This window comes from Megalops cyprinoides, chromosome 1 (assembly GCF_013368585.1).
Source record: "Megalops cyprinoides isolate fMegCyp1 chromosome 1, fMegCyp1.pri, whole genome shotgun sequence".
In the NCBI taxonomy this organism is placed as follows: Eukaryota; Metazoa; Chordata; class Actinopteri; order Elopiformes; family Megalopidae; genus Megalops; species Megalops cyprinoides.
This window is the reverse complement of record NC_050583.1, coordinates 197,501-210,000: the sequence shown is the minus strand read 5'-3', so window position 1 is coordinate 210,000 and position 12,500 is coordinate 197,501. Positions and strand designations below refer to the sequence as shown.

Sequence of the window (12,500 nt, the reverse complement as noted above, 5' to 3'; positions counted from 1 at the left end):
TGTTTGGTAGTGTGTTTGGCAGTGCCTGAGGCGTGTGGGTTTCCCATTTTACTCTCCAAATTGGAGCTAATAAATGGTTTGTGTTCCACACTGTGACTCACAGAGATGTGAAACTCGTTTAAAGCCGTGCTTAGGAAAGTAATTGGTAATAAAGATTAACATTATTAGAGTAGGTCTGCTTTGCATGACTCTGAGTGAGTTATGTTCAGCAGCACAGGCTTCTGTGGGGCGGGGGGGGGGGGGGGGGGGGGCAGCGTAATTCCAACGGCTGCACATTCTCTGGAGTCTGGGCTGTGGCCGTTCAGACACTCCAGAGTGTCGTTCTTCTGTGTGTGTTTCTGTGTTAATGTGTGTGTATATTTGTGTGTTGATGTGTGTGCATGTTTGTGTGTGTGTTTTTTTGGCTGTGCTCTCTCTGACACCTGAAAATGTGTGAAGTGATGTTCAGTGCTTCCTTTGTTGTCATAGTTACCATTGAGTTTGTGGTGTTGTTGTTATGCCTGATGTGAGGTGTGTGTGAGGAAGGTGGGTGAGGTCCATGTGTAGAGTTTATGATGCTAATATTCAGCCATGGAATGCGCATATGAACATGCTGCGGACAGCGTGCCTGACACACTCTGCTACAACTGTGTGTATTTGCATGAGAAGTCGGTGTGATGTGCGTGACGGTTGAGATTTACTGCCCTGATAAATAAAAGCATTATATTTGTAGTTGAGTGTGTGTTTTTCCTGTTTTGATGAGTAAATGCCTGAGGTGTGATTAATGCACTGTGGCATGTGGGCTGTGCTGAGAGGGCCCGCGTGGGCTGTGCTGTGAGGGCCCGCGTGGGCTGTGCTGAGAGGGCCCGTGTGGGGCTGTGCTGTGAGGGCCCGCGTGGGCTGTGCTGAGAGGGCCCGCGTGGGGCTGTGCTGAGAGGGCCCGCGTGGGGCTGTGCTGAGAGGGCCCGCGTGGGGCTGTCCTGAGAGGGCCCGTGTGGGGCTGTGCTGAGAGGGCCCGCGTGGGCTGTGCTGAGAGGGCCCGCGTGGGCTGTGCTGAGAGGGCCCGCGTGGGCTGTGCTGAGAGGGCCCGCGTGGGCTGTGCTGTGAGGGCCCGCGTGGGGCTGTGCTGTGAGGGCCCGCGTGGGCTGTGCTGAGAGGGCCCGCGTGGGCTGTGCTGAGAGGGCCCGTGTGGGGCTGTGCTGAGAGGGCCCGCGTGGGGCTGTGCTGTGAGGGCCTGTGTGGGGCTGTGCTGTGAGGGCCCGCGTGGGCTGTGCTGAGAGGGCCCGCGTGGGCTGTGCTGAGAGGGCCCGCGTGGGCTGTGCTGAGAGGGCCCGCGTGGGGCTGTCCTGAGAGGGCCCGCGTGGGGCTGTCCTGAGAGGGCCCGCGTGGGCTGTGCTGTGAGGGCCTGTGTGGGGCTGTGCTGAGCACAGCCCTCGCTCCTGCAGCAGCAAGCAAGCTCTTAACTGCCACATTATAATATCGGTAACGGCCCACCCCCACACACACATATCCACAAAAACACACAGACACACACACACACACACACACACACACACAGCACCAGTGTAGCAGGGTAAGAATAAAGCATTAGACACAGTGGGAGGGTTTGCTGTTCTCAGATCTGGAATGTGAATATGAATGTGGTGTAAACATCTTACCACAGGGAACCTCTGATAATAACCCACCCCTTTTCACTGTACCATATGATAACAAACTTCTATTATACATCCACCTTTGGAATACATAAACTGTCAGATACAGCTGAGCAGTCCGTCAGCTGGTCAGGTGGTGTAGCTACGACATGAAGGGGGTTTGGCAGCAGGGTAGGAGTGGACTGGAGGGGCACCACGATGCGATCGGTCTGTTAAAGAAGAGCAGAGGTGTCTGGAGCCCTGGCCCTCACAGCTGAAGAACTCATGCAAAAAAGTCCCTCAGTGGTTTGGAGGATAACAGGACACATTTCAATATATGCAAACATGATGATGGAGGGATTCAGGTCCCAGTGAGAGCTCACACCGTCAGTCAATGCCTCTCTTCCGCACCTCGGGCAAGCAGTACCTCAGGATAGAGGGGACAGGAGAGTCTGGCTTTAAATCTCTTTGGAAATACTGTTACTTATTTGTCATCAGTAGTAGTACTCCTGTGAGTTGTTAGAGAATATGGATCCCTTGATGTCAAACCCAGAGTTAAGCGGAAGCATCAGGGTTTCCCCTGCACTTGCAGGGTGAAAGTACCCCGCACGCAGCCCCTTGGGGTGTGCTGGGGTCAGGCTGCCGCTTATTCAGATATCCTGAGCTTTTCTTACGCTAAAAGAGTCTGGGCAGAACAGGAGGAAAACGTAGGAGAGCTGTCGCCTGTTCCCTAAGATTACAAACAGAGACCAGCACAGTTTGGTTTTGTATCTGGGAGAGACCAGCAGTCTAGTGTTGTGGATGGGAGAGACCAGCACAGTCTAGTTTTGTATCTGGGAGAGACCAGCACAGTTTGGTTTTGTATCTGGGAGAGACCAGCACAGTCTAGTTTTGTATCTGGGAGAGACCAGCACAGTCTGGTGTTGTGGATGGGAGAGACCAGCACAGTCTAGTTTTGTATCTGGGAGAGACCAGCACAGTCTAGTTTTGTATCTGGGAGAGACCAGCACAGTTTGGTTTTGTATCTGGGAGAGACCAGCACAGTTTGGTTTTGTATCTGGGAGAGACCAGCACAGTATAGTTTTGTATCTGGGAGAGACCAGCACAGTCTAGTGTTGTGGATGGGAGAGACCAGCACAGTTTGGTTTTGTATCTGGGAGAGACCAGCACAGTTTGGTTTTGTATCTGGGAGAGACCAGCACAGTTTGGTTTTGTATCTGGGAGAGACCAGCACAGTCTAGTGTTGTGGATGGGAGAGATCAGAAGGGTACTGTACCTGAGAAAGAAAACACAGGTGAGGTGTACATTGGGTACAGGTGGTCTCTCTCGTGAACCTGCATGTCTGACGCCTGTGACCCCGGTGACCTCAGCAGGGAGTGGTGGGGCTGTCCTGTCTGTGTTTCACTGTCCCCAGGCCGGTCTGCTCATCTCTTCATCCCAGAAACGGAGCAGAAGCTTTATTAACTCCAGGCAGGACTCTGCACCGCTGAGACAGAGAAACACTGGTGTGTGTGTGTGTGTGTGTGTGTGTGTGTGTGTGTCTGTGTGTCTGTGTGTCTGTGTGTCTGTGTCTGTGTGTGTGTGTGTGTGCGCGTGCGCGTGCGCGCGTGCGTCTGTGTGTGTGTGTGTGTGTGTGTGTGTCTGTGTGTGTCTGTGTGATACCACCTGAGGGTTTTTTCTGTTACCTTGTTTAAATTGAGAGGAGCTGAAAAAACAAAATGATACAAATAGAAATAGTCTCCCCCACTCCTCTCCTCTCCTTCTCTCTCTCCCTCTCTCTCTCCCTCTCTCTATCCCCCTTTCTCCCCCTCTTCCCCCTCTCTCTCTCTCCCTCTCTCTCTCCCTCTCCCTCTCACTCTCTCTCCCCCTTTCTCCCCCTCTTTCCCTCTCTCTCTCTTTCTCCCCTCTTTCCCTCCCTCTCTCCCCACTCTCTCCCCCTCTCTATCTCCTCTCTCTCTCTCTCTCTATCCCCCTCTCCCCCTCTCTATCTCCTCTCTCTCGCCTCTCTCTCTCTATCCCCCTCTCCTCCCTCTCTCCCCACTCTCTCTCTATCCCCCTCTCTTCCCTCTCTCCCTCTCTCTCCCTCTCTCTCTCTCTCTCTCCCCCCCTCTCCTCCCTCTCCTCCCTCTCTCTCTCTCTCTCTCCCCCTTCTCCTCCCTCTCCTCCCTCTCTCTCTCTCTCTCTCTCTCCTCTCTCCCCCTCTCTCTCTATCCCCCTCTCTCCCTCTCTCCCCTCTCTCTCCCCTCTCTCTCCCCCCCTCTCTCCCCCTCTCCCTCTCTCTCTATCCCCCTCTCCTCCCTCTCTCTGCAGACTCAGCCGGTGCCGAACCCCATGTCTTACTACATGCACCGCTCCCCCTGGTGGTTCCATCGTTTCGAGACGCTCAGCAACCACTTCATCGAGCTCATCGTGCCGTTCTTCACCTTCCTGGGCCGCCGCATGTGCATGGTCAATGGCGCGCTACAGATCCTCTTCCAGGTGAGGGCGCCACTGAGCTGGAGCCACACTGGGCATGTCACTGTGTGCATGCTGGGAATGTGTGTTTACAGGTCAGTTAGTCTCTGTAAGACTGTGAGTATATCATACAGCTTCAAAATGAAAGGGGTATCTGACTGGATGTTCTTACAGCCTCCATATGAAAGGGGTATCTGATTGGCTGTTCTTACGGCTTCCATATGAAGGGGGTATCTGATTGGAAATTAAACGTTTTTCTTCAAAAGACTCCCCATGATTGGGTGGATGATCTATGTATGTCCAACCAGACGCTTTCTCTGGAACAACCCTGTGCCAACAAATAGACTGTAGACAAATTATACTGTTTATCTCATCTACCATTTACTCATTGCACTGTTTATTTATACATCAGATTCACCAGTTTTTCAGTTCAGTCTTATTTTATCCTTCCCTTCCTCACTTTCTCTCTCAGTCAATCAGTGAATTAAGTTTAATTTGATGTAGCATCTTTTACAATTAGGATGTTAGAGAGTGCTTTCCAGAACATTATGCAGAAGGAGTCAAGTAGAAAATCCCAAAGTGAGACTGAATGTGAAAAACTGAAAACTGAATATCTTTGCAAAGGCCAGTAATGCAGACTGCAGGGAGTCAGGTCTGCAGGTGTAAACTCTGACTAGTGCTGGGCAGTATACCGGTTCATCCAGTATATCGGTTTAACTTCCCGTACGGTATGAATTTTTCATATACCGCTATACCGTAGCATAGCGGAAACAGCTGTAGCGCTTAAATAAGCAGCAAATTATATAATATTGTTCGCTTAGCCGCTAGAAGTGCTACGGAGCGCCGTGCTGAGTGTATTGAGAGTGGACCCCTATTAACCATGGCGGCTGGTGAGCTGGAAACGGGGGAAGCGGAAACACTATCTTTAAATCTATCATTACTTTAAACCTGTTCCCATTTATCCTCCTTAACAATAAAACAAATACACAGAATAATCAACACCAATCGCGTAATTAGAATAAATGATTATGCTCGCGAAACACGCAGATTGTCTGGTTTGTGCGCTGTTGTGAAAGCTACAGCATGAGGTTGTTTAATTAACAAGGATGGCATTTATCGATTTAAATTACATTAAATGCTCATGACACATTACAGCTTTTGTGAGGTCTTTGTTCTAAACGTTATTGTTCATTGCACTCGACCTAACCTAAAAGTTTATTCTCAGTAATTTAAATCGATTTAACTAAATTTAGCTCCGTTTTGTTATTTGAATTTTGTAACACAAAAAAATCTATAATATGAAACATTTAAGAGCAAGCTCTGGGATTACTTGCAACTTAACAAGGATGGCAATTTGAATAATTAACAAAATTACACCGCCGAACGGCATACTGGGTACAGCTTGCTAGGTAGCCAGGTAGCATAACAGTCTGTTAACAGCTGGGAGAGGCTTCGTCGCTGCGGTAGATTAAAGAACAGAAAACAGAAATGGAGGATGAAAAAAGTGAGACCAGAGATGCACCAGAAGAACTTGTGCCCAAGAGAGGAGCTGTGTCTGCAGTTTGGAAGTTTTTTGGCTTTAAAAAATCGACGCAGGCCAAAAGACTACATATTGCAAAGTTTGTCGAGCCACTGTTGTTGCCGCTGGTGGTAACACTAGCAACTTACTCCATCACCTCAGCAGAAAACGTGTTGGAATACTACGACTGTATGTGATTACGGTCGTCGGACTCGACACCGTCAACCAGTGGCGCCAGTGAAACAGTGAAGCCAAAGGGTCAGAAATCGCTTGAAGAGGCATTTTCTCGAGGCACTGCATATGGCAGGAAAAGCAAAGTGGAGCCACATTACAAACGCAGTAACAATCCACCTATGCAAGGACATGGTCCCGCTACGGACAGCCGAGAAAGAAGGGTTCGAGGTATGTCTTACCGGGGCGAAAATACTTCAGCCAGACTACTATCCCAACAACACCGAAGCAAGCTGGAAGCAGAGCCATGTACAGTCGCCCACTTTTCTACAACAGCAGACCTGTGGTCAATTCGCACAGTGCAGCCATACCGCTGCATACCGCTGCACAACGGTGTACTTCATCAGTGACGACTGGGAGCTGCGCAACCACTGTTGGCAAGCATCGTATTTCCCGGACGACCACACCGGAGAAATAATTGTACAAGGCTTAAGAGAGAGGCCCTTGAATCCTGGGGTCTGGGAGAGGAGAGACAGGCGGCCGTAACAACTGACAGAGGGACCAACATCGTGAAGGTAGTCCAGATGAATGTTTGGAGAAGACTCCAATGCTTTGGACACAGGCTTCACCCTGTCATAGGTAAATTTGAATATTTGTGTTAAAGATTTTTTTTGGAAGTAATATTATTAATAGCCTAAAGGTAATAAATATTTAAAATTGTGTAATGTTTTCAAAATTGGATGGTGTTTTTATTAGCATTTGAATTAGCAGGCAATAACATTTCTGTTGTAGCAAAAAAGTACTGAACATTGTTTTTGTTGTTTTTACAGAGAGAAGTGTAAAAGATGTCCACATAGAACGTGCAGTCAGTGTATGCAGAAAAATTGTTGGTGCCTTCTCATACTCCTGGAAAAGGAGGAGGGACCTAGCCATTGCTCAGGCTGAACTGGGCCTGCCAAAACACCAGCTCACAACAGAGACGCCTACTAGGTGGGGATCGCGACAAAAGATGATCCAGAGACTGATTGAGCAGGAGAGAGCCATGAGTCAGGTGTTGAAAGCTGACAAGAAAACAAGGCAATTGGTGCCCAGCTGGCAGGACATGGATGTGCTGGAGGCGGTAGACAGGGGGTTGAGCCCACTTCAGGAGTTTACAGATGCCTTGGCTGGTGAATGCTATGTTAGCGCCTCATACCTCAAGCCAGTACTACATCTCTTCAATGAAACCTTCTTGCTGAGGGAGAAAATTACACTCAACTGACCAAGGACGACAACCATTCTAACCTACTTGAATGAAAAGTACTGAGATCCTGGCACAGATGACCTGCTAGATATGGCTTCTCTTCTTGATCCCTGCTTCAAAACTACCTACATCAAGAATGAAAAGGTGGATGACATCAAAGCTAGAGCAGTAGAAGAGATCAAATCACTGCTGACAGAGCAACAGGCAGGCACCTCTGGCACTTCATCAGCTCCCCCAAGGGCAGCAGCAGCTGAACCTGAGGTAAAAAGAAAAAAGACTTTGGCCAGCTTTTTCAAAAAGCAGGGTAGCACCAGCACAGCTGAGAGCAGAGAAATTCTCTCAGATGAGGAGACCATGGAGGTCGACAGTGACACCGACTCTTTGGAGTGGTGGAAATACCACCAAGCAAATTTCACTCGTGTAGCAAAGCTAGCCAGGAAGTACCTGTGTATTCCTGCCACCAGTGCTCCCTCTGAGAGAGCTTTCAGCACCGTTGGCGGAGGTCCGCACTTAAACCAGATGCTGTGGACAGGCTGGTTTTCCTGGCACAAAATTTGTAATGTCTCGACAAGCTTCAATTACCAAAGCCTGTATTTGTAAGGGTGATTTGTGCTGGTAATGTTCATAATGTTTCCTGCATATGTACCAAGATGTAGGCATCAAAGGATATTATTACTGTGAGTTTAAATGTTTATTTAAAACAAAAATTGTAAATTGTTTATTTTGTTTGTTTGTTTATTCTTCTAACAGAAAAACAAGAGCAATATAGCCCTTTTGAATACTTGAATACTGTACCTTGACGGAAAATATTAATACGAATATTTGGGAATGTTTAATTTGTTAAATTTAGAACCAAGGGAATTGAGACTGATCAACAACCATTTTAATACTTGTTAAAGTTGTTGGCATGTCTGTTTTTTTAAGTTCTGTTTTTCTACTTTGCAGTTTGCACAATAAAAATTGTTTACATTCTGCAACTGTTTCATGCTTACTGATTCCTTCATATATTGTCATTTTGTGGGGCCAAGCAAACCCTATAGTAATCAAAGCCTTCATAATATACATGATGAAATTAAAATGCTTTTATATTCTGTGTACTCCTGACAGTAGAATAAGACACAGACCTATATAAAGGCCCAGTCATGCAAAAAAAAAAAAAAAATACAGTGAAACCACAAGAATCTTAAAAAATACCATGATACAAATTTTTGGTCATACTTCCCAGCACTAAGCTGGAGTCAGGTCTGCAGCGTGAACTCTGACTCAGCTTTATGATGAGAGCTGGAGTCAGGTCAGCAGCGTGAACTCTGACTCAGCTTTATGATGAGAGCTGGAGTCAGGTCTGCAGCGTGAACTCTGACTCAGTTTTGAAGGAAGGTGCACTGAGTGAAACGCTGGAGTTGCTCCTGCACACAGGTTGCTGGTGCTCGCTGTTACACTGATACACAGTGATGAGTATGATTTGGGTTGATGTGGACTGCTGAAGTGACCCTGGTTGTCTGGAGTGGAGCTGCCACCTACTGGTCATACACCGTGTATCTCCCCTGCATCATCCCCGTGCATTGTTAATGGAATGACTTATCTGAGGGTGAACGTCTAGCTTCTGACAAAGCCAATAAGGAGAACTTTGATGTATTGTGTTCTTGGGAAGAAGAGCTAATTTCTCTCTCCATAAACCTGCTGCGCAAGTTCAGATGCGTGCCCTGTGCCTGCAGTGTGGAGGTAGAGATTGCTCCGTCTGTCTGACCCTCTGGGCTTTATGCACCTGCCTGCATCACTTTGCCCGCCTCTCCTCCTGTGTTGCCCAGGCGACGCTGATTGTGAGTGGGAACCTGAGTTTTCTGAATTGGCTGACCATCGTCCCCAGTCTGGCCTGCTTCGATGACAAAGCCCTCGGCTTCCTGTTCCCATCCTCAGAAGGCGGGGCCAAGCAGCTTGTGAGCAAGATCCAGAGGGAGGAGGCGGCCGGACACACCCCTTTGCAAAGCCGAGGTGAACCCCCCCCATCCCCCCCCCACACCTGCCTGCCTCCACCCCAGTACTGACAAGCTTCCTCCCAGCTTGTATTCTTTTACATTACCTTATGTTATTGACATGTTATCCATTTACACAGCTGTATATTGACTGAGACAATTCTGGGTTAAGTACCTTGCCCAGGGGTACAACAGCAGTGCCTCAGCAGGGAGTTGAACCAGCAACCTTCTGGTTATGAGCCCTGGTCCTTATAATTGTGCTACACAGTCGACACAGTCAGCGTGTTATCTATACATACTAGGGGTGGAGCCCAATCTGAATACGGTATTCGGCAAAGCACAAATAGTGGGTTTTTACAAATGTTTATTTCATACAAATATTCTAAATATTATGTGTTTTTGGGAAGAAAAAAAAACATCGAATGGTGTTGTGAGCGCGGTTAGGGTTATTTGTTTTTCAGTTGAATTATATTTAAAGTTCAAGAAACTGTTAAAAAGACAAGTTTTTTTTTTTAACCCTTTCGTGCATACGGTCACACCAGTGTGATTTGCCGTTTAGCGTGTATGCTAAAACCGGTGCGATTAGAACACTAGATTGGAATAATTCTAGCTAATTTTAGCTTTGAGGAAACAGCAATTTAATGTTAAAAAATATAGCAAATGCTAACTGAAAACTATGAGAAGCTTAATAACGCTAATGAAAACATAAATCAGCAACAGTTTCCTCTAGTCATTGCAATATTAATAATCATTGATTATATTTTCCTAAACATGAAATATAGTTAAATGTGCAGGGTGAGACATGAAAAAGGGTTAATAACAATATAACGATTAGGAATTATAAGACAGGTATAGCAGAGAATGGGAGAGTTCACTCTGTTTTTAATCCTCAGTTTTGCAATACAAATAAAGACTTGCCCCCTGATTTACTGGGATAGGTGCAAACCAGGCAGATTAAATATAATTTTTATGTTTACGCCTAAATTAAAACATGCTTTTATTGGGTGGTATAGTGTGATTAAATAAGATGTTTTTCCTTTAAATCAGGTGCAAGGAGCTAATATAATAATTAGAATAAACCCATCCTTCATTTTTTGTGCTCTCTGGCTGACACTCCTACATAGCCTATACATCAGTTCTACGGCTCAAGTTGATCCCCGGGAAATCTCCGCAAATCAGTTCAATTCAGTTCAATTCGTTTTTATTTGTATAGCGCTTTTTACAACACAAGTTGTCACAAAGCAGCTTTACATTGTTCCCAGGCCTGAGGCCCCCTGAGAGCAAGCCTAAGGCAACAGTGGCAAGGACAAAACTCCCTATCAGGAAGAAACCTTGAGCAGAACTGGGCTCAGAGGGGGAGCCCATCTGCTTCTGGCCGGTACTGGGCAGATAGAGTTAAAGACAAATTATACAATGTACTTTAAGACATTTAAGACTGATAGACAGTAGAATTAACAGCAGAGTGATTATAAAAATGTCTCCTAGGATGTCCGGTTCTTGGAACGCAGTTGGCTTTGATAGGCAGGGCAGCGAGGTAGCAGGACTGGAAAACGGGATGAGACGCTTGGGCTACAGCTCCAGACAGGAGCCCGGAGCAGGGATAGGAAGCAAACAGAAAACAGTGGTTAGTGGATGATAAGAATGGCAGGGATGTAGAACAGAGAGGCAGGAGAGGAGGGGCAGAGAAAAAGGTGCCAGTGTGCAACAGGGAAAAAACCCCAGCAGGCTAACATTATGGCAGCATACCTAGGGGACAGGAGGCAAGGGACTGGCATAGTCATGACAGCGACCATGAAGGCAGTCAACACCAGATCACGGCACAGAAAAGTGACAGCAATGACCACTTAGTCCACCAGAGACTCTATGATCCACGCCAGCACCAGGCCATGTCCCTCAGCTGAAGGATTTACTAAGTAATAAATATATTTTTCTACGTTATAGCAGAGACACTGGAATTATAGTGTGTCTGTGGTAGGGCGTGCCCCGCTGTCTGTGTGGACAGAGGGGGGGTTTAAATCACGATGCCAGCTCAACATCGTGATGTCTGTCAGCTGTCGGCGATGGATGATGCATCGGCCCAACCCTACTTGACATGGATTGAGATATAAGGCTACTCTCCTTTTTTCAGACAGCAAGATCTATAGTTTGACAGGCCCAAGAACACTTATATTAACACTTTAATATCCTAAAATTAGAAGTGCAATAAAAACAAAAACAGGATTGTTACGCCTATTTCTATTTTTCGAATACAAATACAAATACAGATAATTTTGCTGCCTCAACAAATACAGATACAAATACAAATACTGGGCTCTCTGCACATCCCTAATACATACAGCACCACCAATAAGAGCACCAAGAGGAGTATTCTGCCAATGGGAGACCAGAGCTGAACAGTTGAAAGGTCAAGGTTAAGGGTAAGTTTAGAGTTAAAGTTAGAGTTAGGATTGGGATTAGGGTTAGGATTCGGTTTAGGGTTAGGGTTAGTGTTAGGGTTCGGGTTAGGGTTAGAGGGTTAGGGTAGAATGTTAGTTTTAGCATTAGGGTTAGGTTGGAGGGTTAGGGTTAGAGGGTTAGGGTAGAATGTTAGTTTTAGCATTAGGGTTAGGTTGGAGGGTTAGGGTTAGAGGATTTAGGGTTAAAGGATTTAGGGTTAGGGGTAGGGTTAGAGGGTTAGGGGTAGAGGGTTAGTTTTAGCATTAGGGTTAGGGTTAGAGAGTTAGGGGTAGAGGATTTAGGGTTAGGGGTAGGGTTAGAGTTAGGGTTAGAGAGTTAGGGTTAGAGAGTTAGGGGTAGAGGATTTAGGGTTAGGAAATGCACAGGCCTCTCAGGCTTTGGATGGCAGCTGCTGTGTGTTGGGCAGATGTTGTGCCAGGTGATCTGCAGTGCTGTCACCACATTGCAGTTCCATGTTCTCCTGAACATATGAAACGGATCGTGTGGATCGTGTCGGTGCAGCTCAGGACTGAAATATTTCCACCAGGCAGTTCCACAGGCCCCTCCCCCATGGGGGCGGTGTCTGGCTGCCTGTTTAGCACTTCACTAATTGGCCTCTGAAGACTCACTAACTGCTTTGGGTTTATGTGGAGCAAACCTTCAATTAAGGGACCATAAAAATTCCTTCAGCCCACTCTGTGGTATGCATTTCAGATTAAGGCAAAATCCTGCATGTGAAATAGCCTAATGTCACACGTTAGTCACTGAATCAAAGGGCGCAGTGCACAGTCCTGTCTGTGTGACTGTGTGTTTATTAGCACTGAGAGCTGAGCGGGCACTGGAGAAACAGAACACTGGCAGAATGGTTAAATTTAACGAAACAGCAAGAATATTTCCTCATCTATGGGTGTGTCGAAGGAGGGGGGGGGGGGGCTTTCAATCAGCTTGGGATAATGAGTCTGATTGGGTAGGAGCTGTATGTGTGAAAGCTGACACAAGCTTACTGTTTGGAACCTGTGCTCTGTCAGGCCAACCCAAAGCCCCAGCAACTGCTCAGCACAAGGCCCTAACCAGCACAAGAAGAGAAGTTCAGT

At 47.0% G+C, this 12,500-nt stretch overlaps 1 protein-coding gene across 1 annotated transcript in view; it reads left to right on the top strand.

Moving 5' to 3' along the window:
• Positions 1-12,500, top strand: part of lmf1 (lipase maturation factor 1) — a 55,076-nt gene that overhangs the window by 38,858 nt on the left and 3,718 nt on the right. Inside the window, exons 6-7 of the mRNA XM_036521231.1 lie at positions 3,921-4,088; positions 8,806-8,989. Of these exons, the coding sequence (XP_036377124.1) occupies positions 3,921-4,088; positions 8,806-8,989 (352 nt within the window). The remainder of the gene's footprint in view (positions 1-3,920; positions 4,089-8,805; positions 8,990-12,500) is intronic.